We start from the raw sequence: 21017 nt of genomic DNA, 5'->3' as shown, positions 1-21017 counted from the left end.
TGAAAATCCGTTAGCCACCTTTTTTTTTTTTAAAAAAAAAAAGCCATTTAAATATGCTCAGAGAAAAATTCAGATTAGTTAAGAAGTACAAAAATGGCAATTGAGGAAAAGGATCTCTTAACTTAGCTTTTGATCTTATGATTTTCAGGTAAATTCCAACTCTCTGAAAGGTTAAGGTGGTTGGACATTTCTCCCGTGGCATAATAGTACCCACTAGCATTTAGTAGCTACTTAATAAGTGTTGCATGAGTGCATTTTCTCCCTCATTTTAGTTTGATCTAGGATTAGGATAAAATTAAGAGTCTAGGTTTAAATCTGGGTAGCTCTGTGCCAACTTTTAAAGGGAGAAAAAGAGCATTTTGTCTGTGTTTTGGCATTTACCTGCATTAATTGCATTATATCTAATCACTATCCTAGTTTAGGAATAAAAGAAAAAATATTTTTAGTCTTGTTCCATTAAACCAGTTATATACTTGAATCTATCCTGAGTTCTTTTTTCTTAAGGAAGCCTTGTTGAAATGACTGTTTAAAAAAGCCATCTACTTAATATATCTCTTTCTCTGTATCTTTCTCTCTCTCTCTCTTTTTAATAACTTAGTTCTTTATGGACACATCTCATTGGAGAGTAATGAGATTAATACTTAGTTTCTGTACCAAGAATTTGCTTGGGATCAGGCCAAAAAACAAATATTGAAAGCCAGAAAAACAGAAGTAAACCCCTCTTTTTTTCCAAGAGCCATTGTGTTATGGATCATTTCCCATCCAGTTGGTCTTCTCAACTTCACCTCTTATTATACTAGCTTATAGCCCCAGTAGTGGACAGATACAGAGGGAGCAGGTGGGGTGGCTTTCTACTCGACATGACAAAATAGGCTATCAAAAACTGTGTTTTAGTAATTCGCAGAGAGACAGGCTCTCTGTTTTCCTATTATACTTGGACGGGAGAGCCTTTTACCTTGTGAAATGAAATTGTAACTACAGTGGAAAAACCTATCAGCCATGCCCAGAATCTGCTTGTGAAGAAATGCTGGGTGGGTGGCAGACCATGCTGAATTTTCTCATCAAGATTGAGAGTTCGTCTATCTTTAGTTTCAGTCCTCTTTCTGGTCTTCAAATGACCTCTGTCTTCTGGGTCATATTGTATTACCCAGGAGTTGATGATTACAATTATGGACTCATTACTGCCTTGCTGAAATGCTATTTGATGAAAATTGGGATTTTATGTAAAATCAGTTAGTGGTAGGATTGATGAGATGTTTACCAGACCTGTTAGTTGGTAACTTATTTTTTGTTTCACTTATCAACTGAGGCAAGAATGTAGGCAAGGAGATATTCAATGGAACATTGTAAGAAATGACTTCTTGATAAAAGTGAAACATTTTTTGTTCCTACCCACCACCATTGTCTTTTTTTTTCCTCCATTTTTAAAAAGGTTCTTCCGTTTAATGTGGCACATTTAAGAGCAGGTATAAGACTAATCTAATCAAAGAAAAATATAATACCTGGCTCATAAGACCTTAGAGGATGAAAAAGGATGTGGTCAGTCTGTCTGTGACATAACTAAAATATAAAATTAGACCTTCCAAACCATTACGATACAGAAAAAGAATATGCTATTGTTAGCTTATATTTTGAGATTTTGGAGGCTTTCAGGAAAATGAAGGCAGCGGTAGGGGCTTTGGCCATTCTGTGAGAAGACTTGACTGCCTGTTTTATAGATATCGGTATATTTGCTTTTATATTTTTTTAGTACTTTGACTTACATGGCCTTAGATATACATGACCTCATTATTCTTACAGCTGTTCAGTGAGGTAAATTGGGCAGAGACCATTAACACCATTTTACAGATGTGGAAGGACATAAAGGAGCTTGAGCAAGATTATATGATTAGTGGTAATTTGGGGAAAGTTAAGTTCACTAAAGATATGAAACAAATATGAATATGGGAACATGTCCCCTGTCCTCAACTCTGCTCTATGATTCTTTCATAGGTGATTCTTTCATAGGTGAATTAAAGAATCATAAATGAGGCTGTTATTTAATTAATAATTGCCACATACTGCATAAAAAGTACTTACTCATGTGTGGTGTTATCAACTTATGTAAAGATAGTACTCGCTGCATACCTAATTCACATCCTTGTTCTGTAGACAGGAGACTACTGTGGGTGGATGGATGGTGGATGATAGATGAATGGCTGAAATGCTGTCACACATACTAAATAAACATGTGAATAAATAATAAGATTTTTACATCTCATGTAAGAACTTTTCAAGAGAATAAACATAGGAGTTTCTTAGGTGACAATGAGCGGGGAAATTGTCCATTTTGTTCTTTTTTCTTAGAACTTTTAAAAACTTAGGGTGGAAATAAATGGCAATGTGTTTCTCTTTAATTACAGTAGGACCAGTAGCTAAAAGTTATAGGATACCAACCTTATTTAGATCTGTTATATATCCCTCTGTACATTTATATGATGTGTAATGGTAAAAGTATTGCTTTTGGAATACTTAGATGGATCTAACATTTTCCCCGTACTGTTGCAATGACCTTTGGATAAGTTACTTAAGGTACTTATTTAGCTTTCTTATCTGTGAAATGGGAATCTCACTTACATTAAGGTGCTGTTATGGGATTTCAGTTGGATAGTACTTGGCATAATGATGACTTAAAATTAGTGATTGCTATGATGGTAGCTACTGCAGTCTTTGGAGAGGGAGAATTAATTCTTACTAGCAAGGGGTAGTTCTAGAACTTCTAGGGGTTAGGTTTTTTTCCCTAGTCTTCTTGGAGTAACCTATTTTTTTTTTTTAATTCAAACAACTTATATATTCTGGTTCACTGTATGTCAAGTATGATACATGATCTTTTGTGTCAGTAGCCTCCCGGTCACTTCGTTAATAAAGACTATAAGCATGAAAGAGTTTTGTTCAAAGACCATTAAGCTCTTTTTTTAAATTTATACAAGAACTGGGGTACAGCCCAGATGCACGGGAGGGTGAGAGGATTCACCAGAGACAGAGTGGGGAGCAGAACAGGTAGACTGACGAAATACACTGCTGAGTGGAGCAGCGGGTGAGACAGGAGAGGTCTGCTGCGCCATGTGGGACCCTCGCAGGCCGGGATTGAACCTGCGCTGCAGAGGCTGCGGACAGCTTCACAGCACTGCGCTCAACTGCCTGCACCACCAGGGGAGGCCTGACCATTAAGCTCTTGATACACACCAAGCTTCATAGAACTCCCCTATCACTTTAAGGAGTGGAAGAATAGAACACAGAAAGCTTAATTACTTAGTATGGTCAGCTATAGATGAGTAAAACACAACTTCAAATAATTTTTCTTTCAGCAAAAGATGTTCATAAAATACCTGGAACATTAGTTGTTAATTACCAAGTCTTGTCATTCTTGTTAGTATGTCTTGAGTCTTTCCTTTTTTCTTTCCTTCCAGTTGTAGTGAAACTGCCCAATCCTAATCGTTGTTGTCTCACTTCTGACCTCAATTGTATGTGGTAGCTTTGTCCTCCTCCATTAGACCTGGCTCCTCCCCTCATTCCCCAACTACCCCTCATCCTGCCTCCTATCTGCCATCCCCCCAAGCCCAGTACTCAGACAGCTGTTCTGCACACAGCTGTTAGGTTATTCAAAATATTATTTTCTCCATATAGTTGTTATAATTTTCTCTCCTCCACACCCTGTCGTCACCTCCTGTCCACTCCCTTCCTTAACCTTCTTTTCTCTTCTTCATATGCCTTGATACATTCCAGTCTTTTGGCTTTTATTTCTGTGGTTCTACTTTCTAGCTTGCCTGACCTCATCTTTTTAGATCCTGTTTCTGACCTGTCTTCTAGGAAATCATTCTGATTTTCCAGTTTAATTTGATAACTCCTTTCTCAGGACATCTGCAGTTTTTGTTGTCTATATTCTTTGTTTGCTTATTGCCTGTCAGTGTTAATTTTTTTAATGTCTCAGATTTTCTAACTTCCTCATTTTATAGCTGAGGAAACTGAGACCCAGAATGAAGAATGGATTTGTCAGCATCAGAGCACTTTAATTCATTATAGGCTTTCTGTAAATGCAGGTTGGTAGAGCAAGTGTGTGTGTGTGTGTGTGTGTGTGAGAGAGAGAGAGAGAGAGAGAGAGAGATTGACTTCAAGGTGGGGGAAGGGAAATTTAATTTAGTTTTGCCTTCTAGTTTCCAAATATAACTTTTCTCCCTCCTTGTTTTCTTTCTCTTGTATTTTCTAAGTTATATTTACCTAGTGTTTATCTCATTGTTTTCTTCATTTTGTGTCCAAAGCAGTTTGATATTTGAGGGGAAAGAAAGTTGGTAGGGCCAGGTGCAGTGTAATGTAAATCTTCCCTCTGTATTTTAAACTCGGTTTGTTATGTCCTGATTTCTACAAATGTCTTGGTGAACACTGGCCACCTCATCTCAGAAATCATTACTAGCTTTGAAGGTGAACCTGTGCCAAGTTAAGTTTATACTGAGTTCTAAGAATTTAAAGTATGAGATATGGTTAAGGGTGTTGACCTATTTCTTTCTTTTTTAAAAAATATAATTTATTTATTTATAGATATTTTACATCATTGTTCATTTTTATACAATGTTTGCTTTCTCCTCTCAGGTGTAGTCCCCGTAGAACTCCCACCACCAGTTCACCCCCTGCACGATTACCATAGTCCCTTGTGTTCTTCTCTCCCATTTTGATCCCTCTCCCTCCCCCTCCCATAAAGAATGTCTCTGATTTATAATTGCCTATTAATTTTGGGGTTTTTTATTGTTATTATTTTTCCCCTGGTCCCTTATTTGCTTCCCCTATATTCCTCCTATCAGTGAAACCATCTGATATTTTTCTTTTTCCTTCTGACTTACTTCATTGAACATAATGCCTTCTAGCTCCATCCATGTTGCTGTGAATGACATGAGTTTATCTTTTTTGATTGCTGAATAGTATTCCATTGTGTATATATACCACATCTTGATCCAGTCATCTATTTTTGGGCATTTGGGTTGTTTCCATATCTTACCTATTATAAATAGTGCTGCAATAAACATAGGGGTGCAGGTATCCTTTTAAATTAATGTTTTTGTGTCCTTTGGGTAGATTCCGAGGAGTGGAATTGCCGGGTCATGTGATAGCTCCATTTTTAGCAGTTTGAGGAACCTTCACACAGCTTTCCATAGTGGTTGGACCAGTTTGCACTCCCACCAGCAGTGTAGGAGAGTTCCTTTTTCTCCACATCCTCGCCAACATATGTTTTTTTAAAATGTATCATTCTCACTGGTGTAAGGTGGTATCTCATTGTGGTTTTTATTTGCATTTCCCTGATTATCAGGGATGTTGAACATTTTTTCATATACCTGGTGGCCATTTGCGTTTCTTCTTTGAAGATGTGTCTTTTTAACTCTCTGCCCATTTTTTGACTTGCTTACTTTGTTTTTGTTGAGTCGTGTGAATTCTTTGTAGATCTTTGTGATCAGTCCTTTATTAGTTGTATGGCGCGCAAAAGTTTTCTCCCAATCAGTAGGATGTCTCTTTGTTTTGGCTAATATCTCTTTTGCTATACAGAAGCTTTTTAGTTTAATGTAATCCCAGCTGTTTATCTTTCCTTTCACTTTCTTTGCTTTGGAGGATGAGTCTTTAAAGATGTTAGTGAGATGTTATGTCATGTAGTGCTTTACCTATATTTTCTTCTATATATTTTATGGTTTCAGGCCTTATATTCAGTTCTTTTATCCATTTCCAGTAGATTTTCATGCATGGTATGAGGTAGTAGTGTTGACCTGTTTCTCACTAGAAAAGCTAAGTGTTGAAAGTTTTGAAATTTATGAAAATGCAGTGAGCCTGTGAATAAATTGCCAGGAAGACAGCATAAGAAAAGAGACTGAGTTAGTTAACACTGTATTCAACACCTACTGTGAGTAGAAGCTTGTTGAAGAGATGTTAATAAAACCAGATTATGTAAAGATAAATGGTGACAAAGTGATTGATGAGGAATGGAAAAGAACCAAAAATTTGTAATAAAATGTTTGCGGAGTTTGAGTATGTATGTGGTACCCTTAACATTTTTCACATGTGTCCATCGCTGTGGTTGATTTGCTTCAGGAATTAACAGATATAGACACCCTCCATGAGAGTGAAGAGGGAGCAGAAGTACTCATCGATGCTCTGGTAAGTTGTCCATCCCTCTGGGGCTTTGCACATTTTTTGTAAGGTTTTTTGTCTCTGTGAGTGTCATTGGGTGGTTTCAGGTAGAGCTCTTTGGCAAGAATGGTCTGATTGAGAAGAATAGGAAAGTAGAAATCAATTTAGCTTAGCTTAGCTTCTTTGGAACCATGTTAGGTAATGGGTTGTAGAGGCCTAGCATTTATTAAATATCTGCTATAAGTAGGCTTTTTCTTTTCACTTTATGTAATCTTTGCCATATCATCATATATGGGCTTATTATTATTATTCCCATTTACAACTATGAAACAGATTCAGAAAGGCAAAATACCTTCTAGGGGTTCACACAACTGGTATCTGAACCTGTGTTCTTTCCATCTCCATGTTCTATTCCCTGGCCCCTAGCTGTGTTGCTGCTGACCTTTTTAAAGAGTTTTCACAGATGTTTCTTTTCTCCTCTGGACTTTATAATCCCAAGCTAGTGAGAACAGGCATCATTATTACTTATTTTATAGACAGGGAATGGGAGAATGTTAATAATGAGAACAAATCTTATCACTCATTCAGGACTGAGTGGTAGCCCCTGCCTGTAGAAGCCAGGACTGGTTGATTTCTGCCTTCTTTCTGTGGATCCTGGGCAAGGCCTCAGAATCTTCCTCAGCCATTGTGCCAGGCAGCAGCCAATCTAAAGGAGTTTCTGTGTGATGTGAAGCCTATCTGCTAGGCCCCATCTAGTCTCACCACCTCACTTTATACTTGAGGAAACCCAGATGCAGAAGTGAAGCCTTATGGGTCACTCAGGCAGTCCCTATCACAGCTAAGATTAGAGCCTGCATTCTCTCCCACCGTCCCTCTTGCCAGGAATTGGAGAGGGCTCCAACACTGAAAAGGCATCACAACTGGCCATTGGCAGGAGTGAGTCTAGTTCAACCCCTTAACCCAATGTCTGATAGGTCTCGGGCCACTTACCAAGCTCTCTCCCTCCTTGGGGGCTCTGCTGATTTTTCCTTTATTTCTGCTGTCTTTTGTCTGGTTGTTTCTCTCAGGTAAGAACATTAGCAGACTGATTTTGATGCAGTCTGCAGAGCTTATCAAAGGTCACTGCAGCCACTTGTGTCAGAAGCACCTGGGTTCTTGTTAGGTCACTTTCTGGCCCCATCCAAGACCTATTGAATCAGAATGCTGAAACTGTTACCTCCAATCATTCTGAAACCACATCGCTATACTGCCTGCTCCTCCTCACCCTTTCTTTCTCAAGGTCTTGACACTAAAATTTCCACCATGTGCCACGCTCGCTGCTTGCATTTGGTGTGAATGAAGGGGTTGTGAACCCACTGGTTATGAAGGGCTGTCTCCTACAGGGAACAAGGCTGGAGTCCAGCAGGGCCATATGTGACAGTATGATGAAAATTTCTATTGCCATTTTTCTTTTAAGCCCCTTCCTACAGTGAACTGCCACTTTTGTAGAATTCAGGACCTTTCTTTTTCCTTAGAACCACTGTGCTGAATGAAAAGGATGATGTTGGGCGTCCTTTGTTTTGAGGAGCATTTGAAGGGGAGGCCTATGGCACTTACTTCTTCACTGTGTCCCCACAGTGTCATTTGTGCAGTCTTCCCTTCCAGGGGTTAATTACAGTGGCCCTGAATGAGTCTTTCTGCCTGGTCCCTGGACTGATTTTAATTACCATCCTTTGCCTGTGTGAATAGAGGAGAGAAGAGAGGAATAGCTAGCCTGGCGGCTGTCTATAAAATGTACCCAGAAACAGCAATTCACACAAAAGCCCTTTTTGTGATTTTTGTGTTGCCAGACCCACCAACAAAAGCTGGATCTTGCAGGTTTTATTGTTTGTTTGGAAAGAAACAGTTCATCCTCAGTCTGGGGAGACATTAGGTATCTGCTATACAAGGTTTTCTGTTTAGGTCGTGGGTTTTTTGTTCTTGTTTAATTTCAAAACTTCATCTCTTAGATCTTTATATTGCTGGGGCTGATGTGAATCACAAACAATTGAACATTCCTGGACTCCCATATATTATTTGCTAGTCTGCAGCCGGTCAGAAGCCATCAGTAAATATCAGAGAGCAGAATCAGTCGGTGGTCTCCCTTTTTATTGTTTTCTACCCTTGTGATGCATTCAGGAAGACATTTGATATGTATTCTCATATTACAAGGGTTGAGTTGTCTTCATAGTTTTAATTTGGGGCCAGTATCAGTGGCCTGGAATTGCACGAGCAGAGGCTAGAGGGCATGTAGCAGAATTTATTGTGGTATGCAGTTTGCAGTTATTGCCTTGGTCTTTTTCCCAGTTGGAACTCCAAAGCAATAGAATAGCACATTTGTGGGGAAAGAGTGCTGTCTTGGCATTCTCAGAGATCTTTGGGGTTGAAAGTTGGTTAATATCCACTGCTGTTACTTATGCAAAAGGTGAATATTTGTGCTTGTAACGAGTTGATATGCTAGCCTGGAAATAAACTATTTTTCTGAGGAGCAGTAAATATAAGGATTTATTGATTCGGTGGTGGTTCTCTGGCATACCTCTCTCTAAAGACAACTTTGGACTCCTTGACAGTCATGATTAGATTACACTCATTTTTCTCCTTACTAGTCCCAAAACTTGTTATGTGTTTAGTAGCCCCATACTTTTGTTTACTTTTTCCTCAGCTCAGCAGGCCTTACTTCTTGGCTGCCTAGAATTCTATTCATCTTTAAGACCTAACTTATCTCCTCAAGATCTTAGGGGTTCTTTTTCAGACTCATGTCCTGATCAGATTGTGTTCCCTAGCACTTGCTAGCACTGGTCACGTTAGTTTATAGATTTCTGTTTATAAGTTTGTCATTCCTGAGTTGTGGTCCTCATCAGGGGAGTGGCCAAACTGCTGCTTCTGTCACCAAGGTTTCCTAACCTCTCTGTACTCATTTTCTTCTTATGTAAAATGGGGAGCACAGTAGTGCCTATTGCATAGGACTGAAGTGATGAAGAAATGAGGTATTTAGTAAGTCTTTAGAACTGTGTTTAACATAAACACCCAGTGAATATTGGCCATTATCTCTATAAAGGTATTATGCCTGCCACATATTAAATGCTTAGTAAATGTCAGGTTAAAATGATATGTATCATCTGCCACACAGTAAAATTTTGTTGAGTTTAATATTGTTTTCATTTCAACAAATGTTTCAAAAACATTCCCAACAAACTAAAAAAAAAAAAAAACAACCACAAAAAACCTTTGAAGGATGTGGGTCTAAATAAGACATGGGAGATGAGAGGGTATAGATTTAGTTTTTAAAAAAAGTGAAGTAATGATATTACACTAAGGACAGTTGTGAGAGATGCGAGTATCCCTGGAAATAAGGGGAGGCCTCAGGAAGCACTGCTGAGATGCCCGTTTGACAGTGGTCTCACTTGGGAGGCTTTAAGATGAAGGTGTGTGGAGGTGTCATAAGCAGAGGAGGTAGAAATGTGACCAGGCTGTGAAGCTGACCAGAATGACTAGGAGCCGCCATTCTGCTATAGAGAATGTCACAAAAGTGACTTTGTGTTTGTGTGGAAAGCCTGGGCGTGTACTCAATGCCCATTATTGCTCTCAACTTATCCTACTTAACTGTTAAACTTTAAAGCCCCATACTGGTTTGGGATGGGCTGGTTGGCTATGCATTTGTGCTACTCTGGTGAGGCTGAAGTTGACTGGCCTTTGGTTATGTAAATTTCTGGATCCCCTCACTTTTCTCTTCCCTTTATTTGTTTCTAAGCTGAAGTCATAAGTTCATTCATTCAAAAATGTTAATTTTTGCTTGTTATATCCTGATTCTAGGACTGGGATACAACCATAAGCATGACTGACAAGTCTGCTTTTGTGGAGCTCATAGTCTATCATAGGGAGAAACAACAAGTGAATAAGAAAACAAATAGTGATTCTCTGTTACACAAAGAATTAAAGTAAAGTGATATGATGTAGAGTGACTGGGAAATCACATTAGATTAGATTGTTGGGAAAGACCTGAGTTCTGGAAGATAAGAAACCAGCCATTCAGAATGACCAAGGGCAAGATAAGACATGTGCAAGGACCTAGCGCAAAAGTGAGATCGACATAATCCAGGAACAGAAGAAAAGCCGGCACTGTGAGAGCGCAGCTGGTGCAAGGGGAAGGAGCATGGTCAGGGCCAGCCGTGTGGATAATGGATTTAAGAGGCCAGAGTAGAAGCTTAAACATTACTAGATAGGTCACTACATGCTTAAGAGCTCCATTAGGACCATGTTACCATACGTGTCCTCAAAATGTATTGCTCGATCAAGAGTCAGAGGGTAGGGTTTTTTATTAATGTTTTTTAAATATGAATTTCCAGAACTAGCAAGTAGCAAAAGTCCTGTCAAACTCTTGAGGTAAAGCTTATTAGCAGATTGTACGGGTAGAAAAGGAATCCTTCAAACCCTCTCACCTACCCATTTTTAAAGTTCCTCTTCTGTATCCATCCTCTCTGCAAGTGGTAGAGCAAGTCTGATCATGTCCTTGAACTTTGTCTCAGCAAGACCTGCTGGAATATTATTTGGGGTCCCTGCTAACAAGCAGAAATAACTAATACTTGATCAGAAAACATTAGACTTGATTAAAACAGTCATGACTTAAATAAGGGACCAAAAAAAGAACTATAAGAAAGAAAATATCAAAATCAATAAATAACTATGAACAAGAGACTCTCTATGGGAGGTGGGGGTTGGGGAAAGGAGGGCTTGGGGTAAAAATAAGGGGGTTGTAATTGTATGGGGAATATAAAAATAAAAGTTAAATTAAAAAAAAACAGTCATGATTTCCAAGGCCAGGGCTGTTATGACTGCTACTTTAATCCCTAAGCAGGATTTGTTTTCAGTTTCTGACTTAGTCACAGGTCCAAAAAATATAATCATGAAGGTGGTAGACCCAGGGGGTTAGAGGCAGTAAGAATATAAATCCGTACTCCTTATTAGGCTGTATCCAGAGCTATGCATAATATAAATATTTTTTCAAGAGTTTTCTGAATTAAGTGCGTATTGACAACTTTGACCCTCTTTAGTCAGATAAAACTGCATTTAACCCAGCTAAACAAAGTTTCACACTTGACAAGCTTTAAAAGGGCCCTCTGTTAGAAGTTAAATTTCTATAGCAAGAAGAAGGATTTTTCTCCAGCCGTGTACCCATTATCCATTGCCATTCAGTTCTGGAATTTGCATGTGTTCCTTACTTCTGCTGTCTTCACCACTTTCCAGACAGCAGAAATATAACCAAGAATCAAGGAAAGGAGTGGGCAGGGGAAGTTATGCAGATAAAGCAGCAATAGGCAGTTGAAACTGGTGAAGCAGTTTGCAGAACTGACAAACAGTGTGATACCCAGTGGAATTGCAGTATTTGCTCCTTTAGGATTCAGGGAGATTATAAGTCAATCAGGGTGATTTAAGGAAAAACAAACTGTGACATGGTTCATATTTTTCCCCCAGATGTTTTTCTGTTTTCTCTCACATACCCAAATTGTCCAATTAATTAAGGAAAACATTGCAGTGGATTTCGTTGGTAAAGCTTTCGCTGGCTGTGGTATTTGAGAGCAAGATTGCCTGTCTCCTTGGTATAAGGGGTAAACGTAAACAGTTCTTTCTTGTACTTGTGGACACTCTCAATTCTGACATTGGTATCCCCTGAAATATATGCTAATGTCTTTCATTATTCCTTACAACAGAGCTTAAAAGAGAACCTAGAAAATATGTCCTTCATTTGTGATTCAGGTGTCTCAAATTAGTCAATGATTTTAGTTCCCCAGCAACCCTCCCCCATGCTTCCCTAATGTCTCACGCAGAAATACTAAAAAACAAAAACAAAACAAAACAAAACAACCACCTTATTTCAAGATCTGCCCATCTTGCCCTTGTTCTATCCCTAGTGCCTTATATATACATGTTCATGAAGTGTCAGTTAAGTGAGAGTATTTCCTTTTCCCCTCACCTAAGTGATAATAGATCATGATGGGAAAAAATAGTTTCAGAGTTGACCACTTCTGCTTCAAACTTTGTGACAATGGCCAGACTAATTAACCTCTCTGAACCTTTGCTTTCTCATCTTTAAGATCTGTGAGGATTGCATAAGAGTAAAATCATGTTTGCCTTCAAAAAACAGGAATATTCCTTAGCATGTGAGAGATTTCAGCAGTGAGTAACCAGGTGTCAGATCCAGGGTAAAGCTTGCCACATATTTTCATTTAATCTTTACAATTCATTCCCATTTCTTTTCTTTTCTTTTTTTTTTTTAAGATTTATTTAATTATACAGACAAGAGCTGGGGGACAGGCCAGAGATACGGGGTGTGAGCGGATTCACCAGAGACAGAGTGGGGAACAGAACAGGCAGATTGACTGAAACACACTGCTGAGGGGAGCAGTGGGCGAGTCAGGAGAGGTCTGCTGTGCCATAGTGTGGTGCTTAACCCCTTGTGCCACCAGGGAGGCCCCCATTCCCATTTCTTAAGCGAGGACACCGAGCGGTGAGAGACAACACCCGACAGGTATGCAGCAGGTCTTACCTTCTGAGACAGGTTTACTTTAGAAATTTCCAGATAGATTATCACTTCTTGATTATTAGATAGTTCCTTAGTTACCTTTCTTGGTATTTTCGGGGCTCCCTAAAGAGTAGTCTCCCCAAGAACAGAAGGTAGTGTAAAGTAGAATAAGCATTATTTCACCTAGGAAAGAATCTTGGTTTTTGCTTTTGCTACTATTACTGTATGGTCTTAAGTTATTAATCTCTTAAGTCATTAATCTCTTGTATATCAGCAGTATGATGTGGCTACTGAAAGTTTCTTGTTTTAGGTGAATCAAATAAGAGAAATATAATTGCTTTTTTTTTTTTAAAGATTTATTTATTTGTTTGTTTGTTTATACATACAAGCACTGGGTACAGTCAGAAGCGCGGGAGGGTGAGAGAACTCACCAGAGCCAGAGTGGGGAGCAGAGCAGGCAGAAGGACCGAAGTACACTGCTGAGGGGAGCAGCGGGCGGCAGGAGAGGTCTGCGCGCCATGTGGGACCCTCCTCCAGTGGCCAGGGAGCAGCCGGGGATCGAACTGGCTCTGCAGAGGTTGCGGGCAGCCTCGCAACCCAGCGCTCAACCGCTGCGCCATCGGGGAGGCCCTGTAATTGCTTTTATTAGCACTAACTATAGTATAAAAATAAGGCATTTATATAAAAGATATATTTTTTTCCAAAAGAAATTAGAAATTAGTCAGAATTAACACAGATCTTTATCAACTTACTATGGGTTTAAGTCCTGCTCAAAACCAATCATCATAAATTAAAAATACTGACAGTTAAAAACGCTGGCCTCACAGGACACTATAGGGTGTTGGTTGTTTACCCTTGTGATCCTGTGGCTTACAGGGGGCTTCAGCTTGCTGCTTCTGCCCAGCATTCTGAATATCACTAGCCAGTAAAAGATCAAAATTGAAAGTATGATTTCTATGAATCTGTGTGGGGTTTTTTTGCCCCATCTTGTTGAGAAATTGCCAAGTAAAACCATTGTTAAGTCAGGGACTGTCTGTAGTTTCTTAAAGGCATAGCATGGGAAGTTAGGAATGTTTTGAATTTATTTTTTTTAAAGATTTATTTATTATGCATATAAGAGCTGGGGTGCAGGCCAGAGATGTGGGAGTGCAGGGGGTGGTGGTGAGAGGATTCACCAGAGATGGAGTGGGAAGCAGAACAGGCAGATCTACTGAAATACACTGCTGAGGGGAGCAGCGGGCGAGACAGGAGAGGTCTGCTGCACCATGTGGGTCACCTCCCTGGCCAGGGATTGAACTCGTGCTGCTGTGGCTGAAGATAGCCTCATAGTGCTGAGACTTAACCCCTGGTGCCACCAGGGAGGGAGGCCCCTGTTTTGAATTTAAACCTAAAATTTTGAGGTCTAACAATGGCAGGTAAACATCTCAATTAAATTTCTTGGTGTTGTATTCTAGAAATGTGCTTTAGAATGAACTGTTGACTTACGGTGGCATTTTTGTAAGGTATTTAAATATCACAGAGAAGTAGAAAGCACGCTGGACCTGATTTTTGAAGGCCTAGGTTCAGGTGCTAGCATAGTCACTCACCAACTTTGTAACCTTGAATTTTACTTTGTCTCCTTAAATTTCAATTTATTCATCTTAAATTAGGGATAATGAGTCCTGCCCTTTCTTCACCTCAGGGATACCGCAAGGCTTAAAAGATACTAGGATGAGAGAGCACTTTGTAAACCATAGGTGGCTGATTACTTTGTTCATTCAGCATAGAAGTGGGCATGGGAATGGGAACATTTTGGGACAGTTTGTGACAGTATCCCTCTCTTTTATGTTTCCCTGTTGCTGAAGGTGGATGGACAAGTGGTAGCGCTGCTTGTGCAGAATCTGGAGCGCCTGGACGAGTCTGTGAAAGAAGAGGCAGATGGAGTTCATAACACTCTGGGTGAGGGAAGAGTGTTCCCTGAATTTCTTTGTGTTTATTTTGGAACCTGATGCTCATTTCCCTTCCTCCTTCATAATAGAGTCAACAGCAGGAGTGTTTTCTTTCTTTCTGCTCCCATACCACCTTTTCAGAAATGAAGACCCTTGTGTAAACTTCATATAACTACAGCTTTGGTTTGGCTTGCAGGTAATAAAAACAGAAATCCACTAAGTAGGTAACCTTCCTGAACAAAAACTGCAGATTCCTTTAAATAGGCCTTTGCCTCCAAAAGTGAGGACAGAGTATATGCAGGGTTACTTTTTTTGTTTTTACTTTGGAAAGTGTGTATTTTACATATTTAACCCTCTTATGTTGGTTTTTCTTCACATTTCCCTCCAGTGGAACTATAAACTTTTGTGTAACTGTGTACCTTTACAGGACATTGTATTTGAAAGAGTTAGTGTTTCTTATGTGTAGCTTGCCATGTAAAGTGTCAGTTGAAATACTGCCATTGGCTACCCCTTCTTTATGTATTTACTTAAGTGAACCGCTGCACTATTTCCCTGCCTTCTCTTCTTCCTAGAATCTCTCAGTCTTTCCCCCTGCAAAGTTGCCAAACCAATAACCTATTTGGGGTAGTTGTCTTTATCACCAGTCCCTGTCTTAAAAAACAAAAGTGGCGTATCTGTAAGCAGTCCTTGAGAGATGAACAAGGCCCAGCAGAAGCAGAAATTTTGATGAGATTAGATTTTCTCTCAATTCCTTTGTGTCTGCCACAGACTTCTTGCCGTTTTATACTTTCTTCTGTGAGGATCATTATAAAGAATGGGAAGTACAACACCTGGGAAGTAAGAGCGGAGAGAACACAACAATCTGTAGCTTGGGGGTTGGTTGTAGTCTAGAGCCAGAATTTGGCATTGCCATCTGTTAGCATAACACTGAATTTTGCTGAATAGAAAGCTTATTAAAACTTTTAACTGACTGTTAATATAAAGGATCTAGTGTAATAGAAAAAGGACTCACCTGGCAGTGTACAGAGATCTGTTTAGTTTCAACTTGCTCACCTACCAACAGCCCAGGAGATTCATTTTTCTCTCCCTTACTAAATGCCTGATGTTTAGGCACTGGGGTAGATTAAAGATTAGTCAGTCATGATTTTACTCCTTAAGAGGCAGACTTATGGGAAAATCTTGATCAGAAAGGAAAGATAATGTGGGGTGACAAATGGCATGATAGGTCTTAGTGGCAAGCACTATGAAAATGGAGAGGAAGGGTCTCTGAATTGATGGATCGGAGCTGGTAGCAGAATGGGGCTGAATATGAAGGCAGGTACGTTTTGACAGAGAAATATGAGAAGCATCCTTGGGCAGGGGAGTATCATTTGCAAAGCCATGTGTGGGCACAGGCTTTGGGGAAAGAATAGAAATGTACTGTGGCAGTGGGAGGTAGGAGTGGTGGGAGAGGGAACTGGAGGAGTAAGTTTGTCCAGATTATGGAACCTTGTAAATCATGACACGATGTTTGGAATTTAATTTATTGGGCAACAGGATGTCTTCTACAGTATAAGCAGGAGATAAAGTCATAGAAATAGAATGAATGAGTTGATTTTCTTAGAAAATGTGAGAGTAATTGGGGGTATTGTAATGACCTTCATCTCTCCGAGTCTTGTTGCTACTCTGCTCCCATGGCTTTGTATTCCATTCTCAGAGAGGGTTGCCCTGTCATTGTGTAACTTGCATTGGTAAGGCTGATGTGGGCCAAGGAGTGAGGAAGAAGTTAGGAAGTGTGGTGATTTCTTTAGCCCTTTCTCCTCTGTGCTTAGAGACACAGAGCTCTCTCTGCTTTGGGAATAACATCTCCTGGGGTGGAAGTGGAAGAGTCCCTGAAGGAAATGAAAGCACTGGATGTGTCTGGGATGCTAGGGGATTGTTTTTTTTTTTTTTTTTTAAATGCTCCTTTTTAAAAATTGCCTCTTAAGTTTTAAATTTGCGATGAAACAGCAGTTTGTCGTAGGCGGTAGTAGGGCCAATTATATTTGTTTTTGAATACTTGACAGTTACCTCTAACATCATGGCCTTTCCCCACTGTGCACATTATATTGTTCAATTAAGATCACACTTGCTTTCCTTGTAAGCAGGGGAAGAGAATCAAAAGTGGATGAATGAGGAAAAGAAGAGACTGCATTCACCATCCCTTGAATTTTTTCCTAAGGCCTCTGCATGGCCCCATCTCTTCAGTCACAGATCTCTGGGACTCCAGTACAATGAAGACAGAGGGTGTCCATAGGCATTTATCTCCCCTCTGTGTGTTCTCTTTCAGTGGCCTTCCCTGTTGGTTTAGAGAATCTATTATTTCTTTTGTAAAATGCATCATTTTCAGTTATGAGTTTTATTTGTAACATAACTTGAAGGGTAAAAAAAAAACCCAGCACCCCCCCCCCACCTCCATGGGAAGTGAACTTGTTGCAGATGGAAACAAAGTTGCCCTCCCAAATGACTGGTCTCTGTCTCCCTTCAGCAATTGTGGAAAACATGGCTGAGTTCCGGCCAGAGATGTGTACAGAAGCTGCCCAGCAGGGCCTTTTGCAGTGGCTTTTGAAGAGGCTGAAGGTAAGTTTGGCTTTGAGACTGTGGTTCAGTCTTATTGCACTGAGCTCGGCTGATGTGGGGTACCAAAGACCCCACATCAGATTGTTACCTCCAGGCTGTGTCATCTAGTTTGGGACTCTTTTGGTACCTCTTGCCTCTTTCCTGCTCCTTTTTTTTTTTTCTCTTCTTTGTTTTAAAATAAGAGACTTTACTCCTTTGGCTGAAAAAATAAATAACAAAACGATAAACTCTTGACTTTTGCATCAATATGGATGGAACTGGAAGGGATTATCTAGAGGGGATTATGCTAAGTGAGATAAATCAGAAGGAGAAAGACAAATACTGACTGTGTCACTTATATGTAGAATATAGAGAAACAAAACAAAGGGTTAGATAAAACCAAAACAATAAAAAACCCTATAAATCTGGCTGTAGAACTGAGGCTATCAGGAAATTAAACTAATAAAAGTCAGTCTTCAGTTATAAGATTAACAAAATTGTTAAATTTGGTGATACCCAATGCTGAAATCAGTGGGACAACTTTTATAGAAGGCAATTTTACAATGTCTACCAAAAATGTTAATGTATTTATTACCCTTTGACCTGTTGATTTTACTTCTAGGGATTTCTCCTACCGATAAAATGACACAAGAGTGCAAGTGGAAAAGACAGTATGTGTACCCAAGAATATCCTGAGGCACAGTTTTAACAATGAAAAAAAACTATTTACAAACATAGATTAGATTAATTTTGGTATATTTGTAAAATGAAATAGCAGACAGCATTTAGCTCGTGAAAAAATTTACAAAATATTGTATAATTCGATTTATGAAACACACACACTTCCACTTCTATATATTCACAAGAAAATTTCTGGAAGATTAGATAAAAATACTGCTAACTTCCTCTGTGACACAGAGCTAGAAGGAACGAGCCAAGAGGAGCTTTTCGTTTTATGGCTCTAAATCCCATGAATTTGTATTTACAACATGTTTATATTATTTTCAGAGTTTTTAAAGACTATTTAAAAAATATTTTAATTTCTACATATATATTCAAATGTCCAATTTCCTTTTTTGTTTGTTTTTTTATTGCTGTGACACTGGTTTATAACGTTGCATATGAATAAGAGATAGAGGTTCACACTCTTCCTCCAGTGTCACCACACCACACCTACCACCGAGGCACCAGAGGAACTAAAAAATACAGATTCCCAGACCTACTGTTTTAGTCTTTGGTATAATTTAGAAAAGCTTCAACTGTGATTCTGTTTTACAGCTCCTGCTAAGATCCACTGGTCTCTAGAGATGCAAACTTTTTGTTCAACCTGTTTTATTCTGCTCTACTCCCAGACTGATTTATAACTCCATTTTCAGTATGCCATTCCCTATTGAAGAACCTAACTCAGTGATGCTGTGCCATCTGCATCAGGTCCCACCTTCTCTGCCTGCTCTTTGAGACCCCTTAACTGGCCCCATCTGATCTTTCCATTTCCATTTTTGAAACATTGGTCATTTTACTGTTCAGACATCTCTTTCACCTATCCCCTGCTCTACGAAGGTCAGTATTGTTTTGACCTCTTTGTCACTGCTCATGCTCCTTCCCACCAGGAGTGACTCCTGGCTTTCTTACATATTTCTAAATTGTGCACAACCTTCGTTAGCCAGCTTAAATTCCTACTTTTCCGTGTAGCCTCCATTTTTAGAACTGAAAGAAAATTTGTAAGTTCTATTGCAAATAAAAACATTTTTAATCAAGACCTTAGAGATTTAAATGCCTTGCCCAGATTCATGCAGCTAGAGATGGAACGAGAACTAAAACCCAAATTTTCAGACTTTTCACACACCCTTTCATTAGCACTATTTTGCCCCCGGCCCATATTGCCCTCTTGCTTTTCTGAATGTCAGCCACTTTGCTTTTTTCCTGATGCTTTTCTTGTGGGAGGTAGCAGGTTTAGGTTCTGTCATTTATCCCTAACTGGATGCTCCTCGGGGAGCATCTTTTTTCTTCACCTGGCAAATTTTTATATTATTGTGTGTGCTCATTGTCTTTCTCCAACTATCATTACACGCCCTAAAAGCAAGGACTGGGTCTCCGTCACTTTTGTATCACCCTCCACTTATTCTTAAGTTGTGGTTTCCTACCAATAGCTTCAGACTCACCTGGCAATTTGTTGGAAGTGTAGATTCTTAAATCCACCCAGAGCCATGGAATCTGCCCAATTGGGGTGGAACATCGTGTGTTTTAATAAGACCTTCAAGTGATTCTGATATGTGCTGAAGTCTGAGGGCCACCGTCCTAGAGTACTTCCTCTTGGCATTGCTTGCTCAAACCTTGCTGTTTAACTCATTGCTTCATATTTTCAGTAGTCCTTGAGTAATTCTTGAGTAAGTGGCACATTGTGAGTTTCATTTCTGTACTGGTAGCCTAGCAATATATAGAAATACTCAGGGATCTCTTCATCCACTAAATGAAACCTCACTAATTTGTACTAATGAGAATGAAACCCATTGCAAATGATTGCATTAAATGAATTAGCAGGTGAAGAGATAACAGTAGTGAGAGAGACACTGCTTCACAGTTATTTTTTTTAATGGGAAATACAAACTTATTGCAATATTTTGTACTATTGAAAATAACACCCAAACTAAAAGTTTTATTTTTTTCCTACTAAGACAAAATTAAGATGTCCAGTTAAATTGATATTTCAAAAACAGTTGCAACATTTAGCATATGAGCTGATAAGTTGAGAATTAGTGATGTTATACTACATGTGTACTGATTGACCTTATGGCCCAGAGTTGGGATTTTGCAGAACACAGTGTGCTTTGACAGTTGTACAGGGCTGGAGATGTGTCTGAATCTGTCCTGTGTGTTCCAAGTAGCAGAGGTGAGTTGCAGAAATAACCTGCAGCTTCTGACTGCAGGTGGTAGCATAATTGTTTTGTGCTTTCAAAAAAAGCTGCAGCTTCCCAAAACGTGCAGTTTCATTTTATTCAAGGCTAGTACATGCTGAATAGAAACCTATGTTTGACTCCATAATTACTGTGACACATGAAGGATTTAGGATTGCCAAGCTCCTGGATAAAAGTGAGCCAGCCCCAGAAGCTCCAAGTCCCATCAGTTAACTTTGCAAAATCCAAGAGACCATATCTGGTAAATGAATTCTTCTTTCTCTTGATTTTGACTAAATGTACTTGTAATTTGGTGGTTTGGTATTTTGTAAGCTTGGAGGCAGTCATCAGTGGCCGAAAAGTAAACAGAAATAAAATAAAGCTTCCTTGGTGACTTTTGTCTTTGAACTAGGCATGAAAGATGATTAGTTTCCTTCCATTCCACCTTGGCCATGGTTTCTTTCATTTCTTTCCACCAGATTGAAGTGTTTGGTTGTTGGCATCAGCATCATCACCGTCACCACTAAGTCTTCTTCATCCAGTATAGTGTCACGTATTGACTGATCACTATGTGCAAAGTGTTATTATAGATTCTTTATGCACATTCATTCTGATCCTCACAAACATCCCTTCAGGTGGAGGCTGCTACCCCATTTTACAGATGAGAAAAGAATCCCAGAGAGAGGAAGTACCTTGCAAACCCCATGGGCAGTATGTGGGAGAGCCTGTGAGAGCTGCCTGGGTATCTCCAAAACCCCACTTTGGCCACACTGCTTCCCATCTGGCAATCCTTTCAGGCTCTGAAGCATTTCAGAGCTCAGTGCTGGGGAGTTATGGGTTTTAATCATTTTTTACTTTCTTGTTAGATTATCCCTCTATACTAGCTTTTTAATCAAAGGATGTGTATTTTAGAGGGGAAAGTGATGAAATTAT

At 39.4% G+C, this 21017-nt stretch overlaps 1 protein-coding gene across 3 annotated transcripts in view; it reads left to right on the top strand.

Moving 5' to 3' along the window:
- Positions 1–21017, top strand: part of CTNNBL1 (catenin beta like 1) — a 289982-nt gene that overhangs the window by 171217 nt on the left and 97748 nt on the right. For all 3 annotated transcript variants that reach the window (XM_054696621.1, XM_054696619.1, XM_054696613.1), the window contains 3 exons: positions 6079–6174; positions 14530–14623; positions 17120–17211. In XM_054696621.1, coding sequence (XP_054552596.1) covers positions 6079–6174; positions 14530–14623; positions 17120–17211 — 282 coding nt within the window. The remainder of the gene's footprint in view (positions 1–6078; positions 6175–14529; positions 14624–17119; positions 17212–21017) is intronic.

The sequence above is a fragment of the Talpa occidentalis genome, unplaced genomic scaffold (genome assembly GCF_014898055.3).
Source record: "Talpa occidentalis isolate TD23 unplaced genomic scaffold, MPIMG_talOcc4v2.1 talOcc4.10, whole genome shotgun sequence".
NCBI classification, from domain to species: domain Eukaryota; kingdom Metazoa; phylum Chordata; class Mammalia; order Eulipotyphla; family Talpidae; genus Talpa; species Talpa occidentalis.
This window is presented reverse-complemented; position numbering and strand designations above follow the sequence as displayed.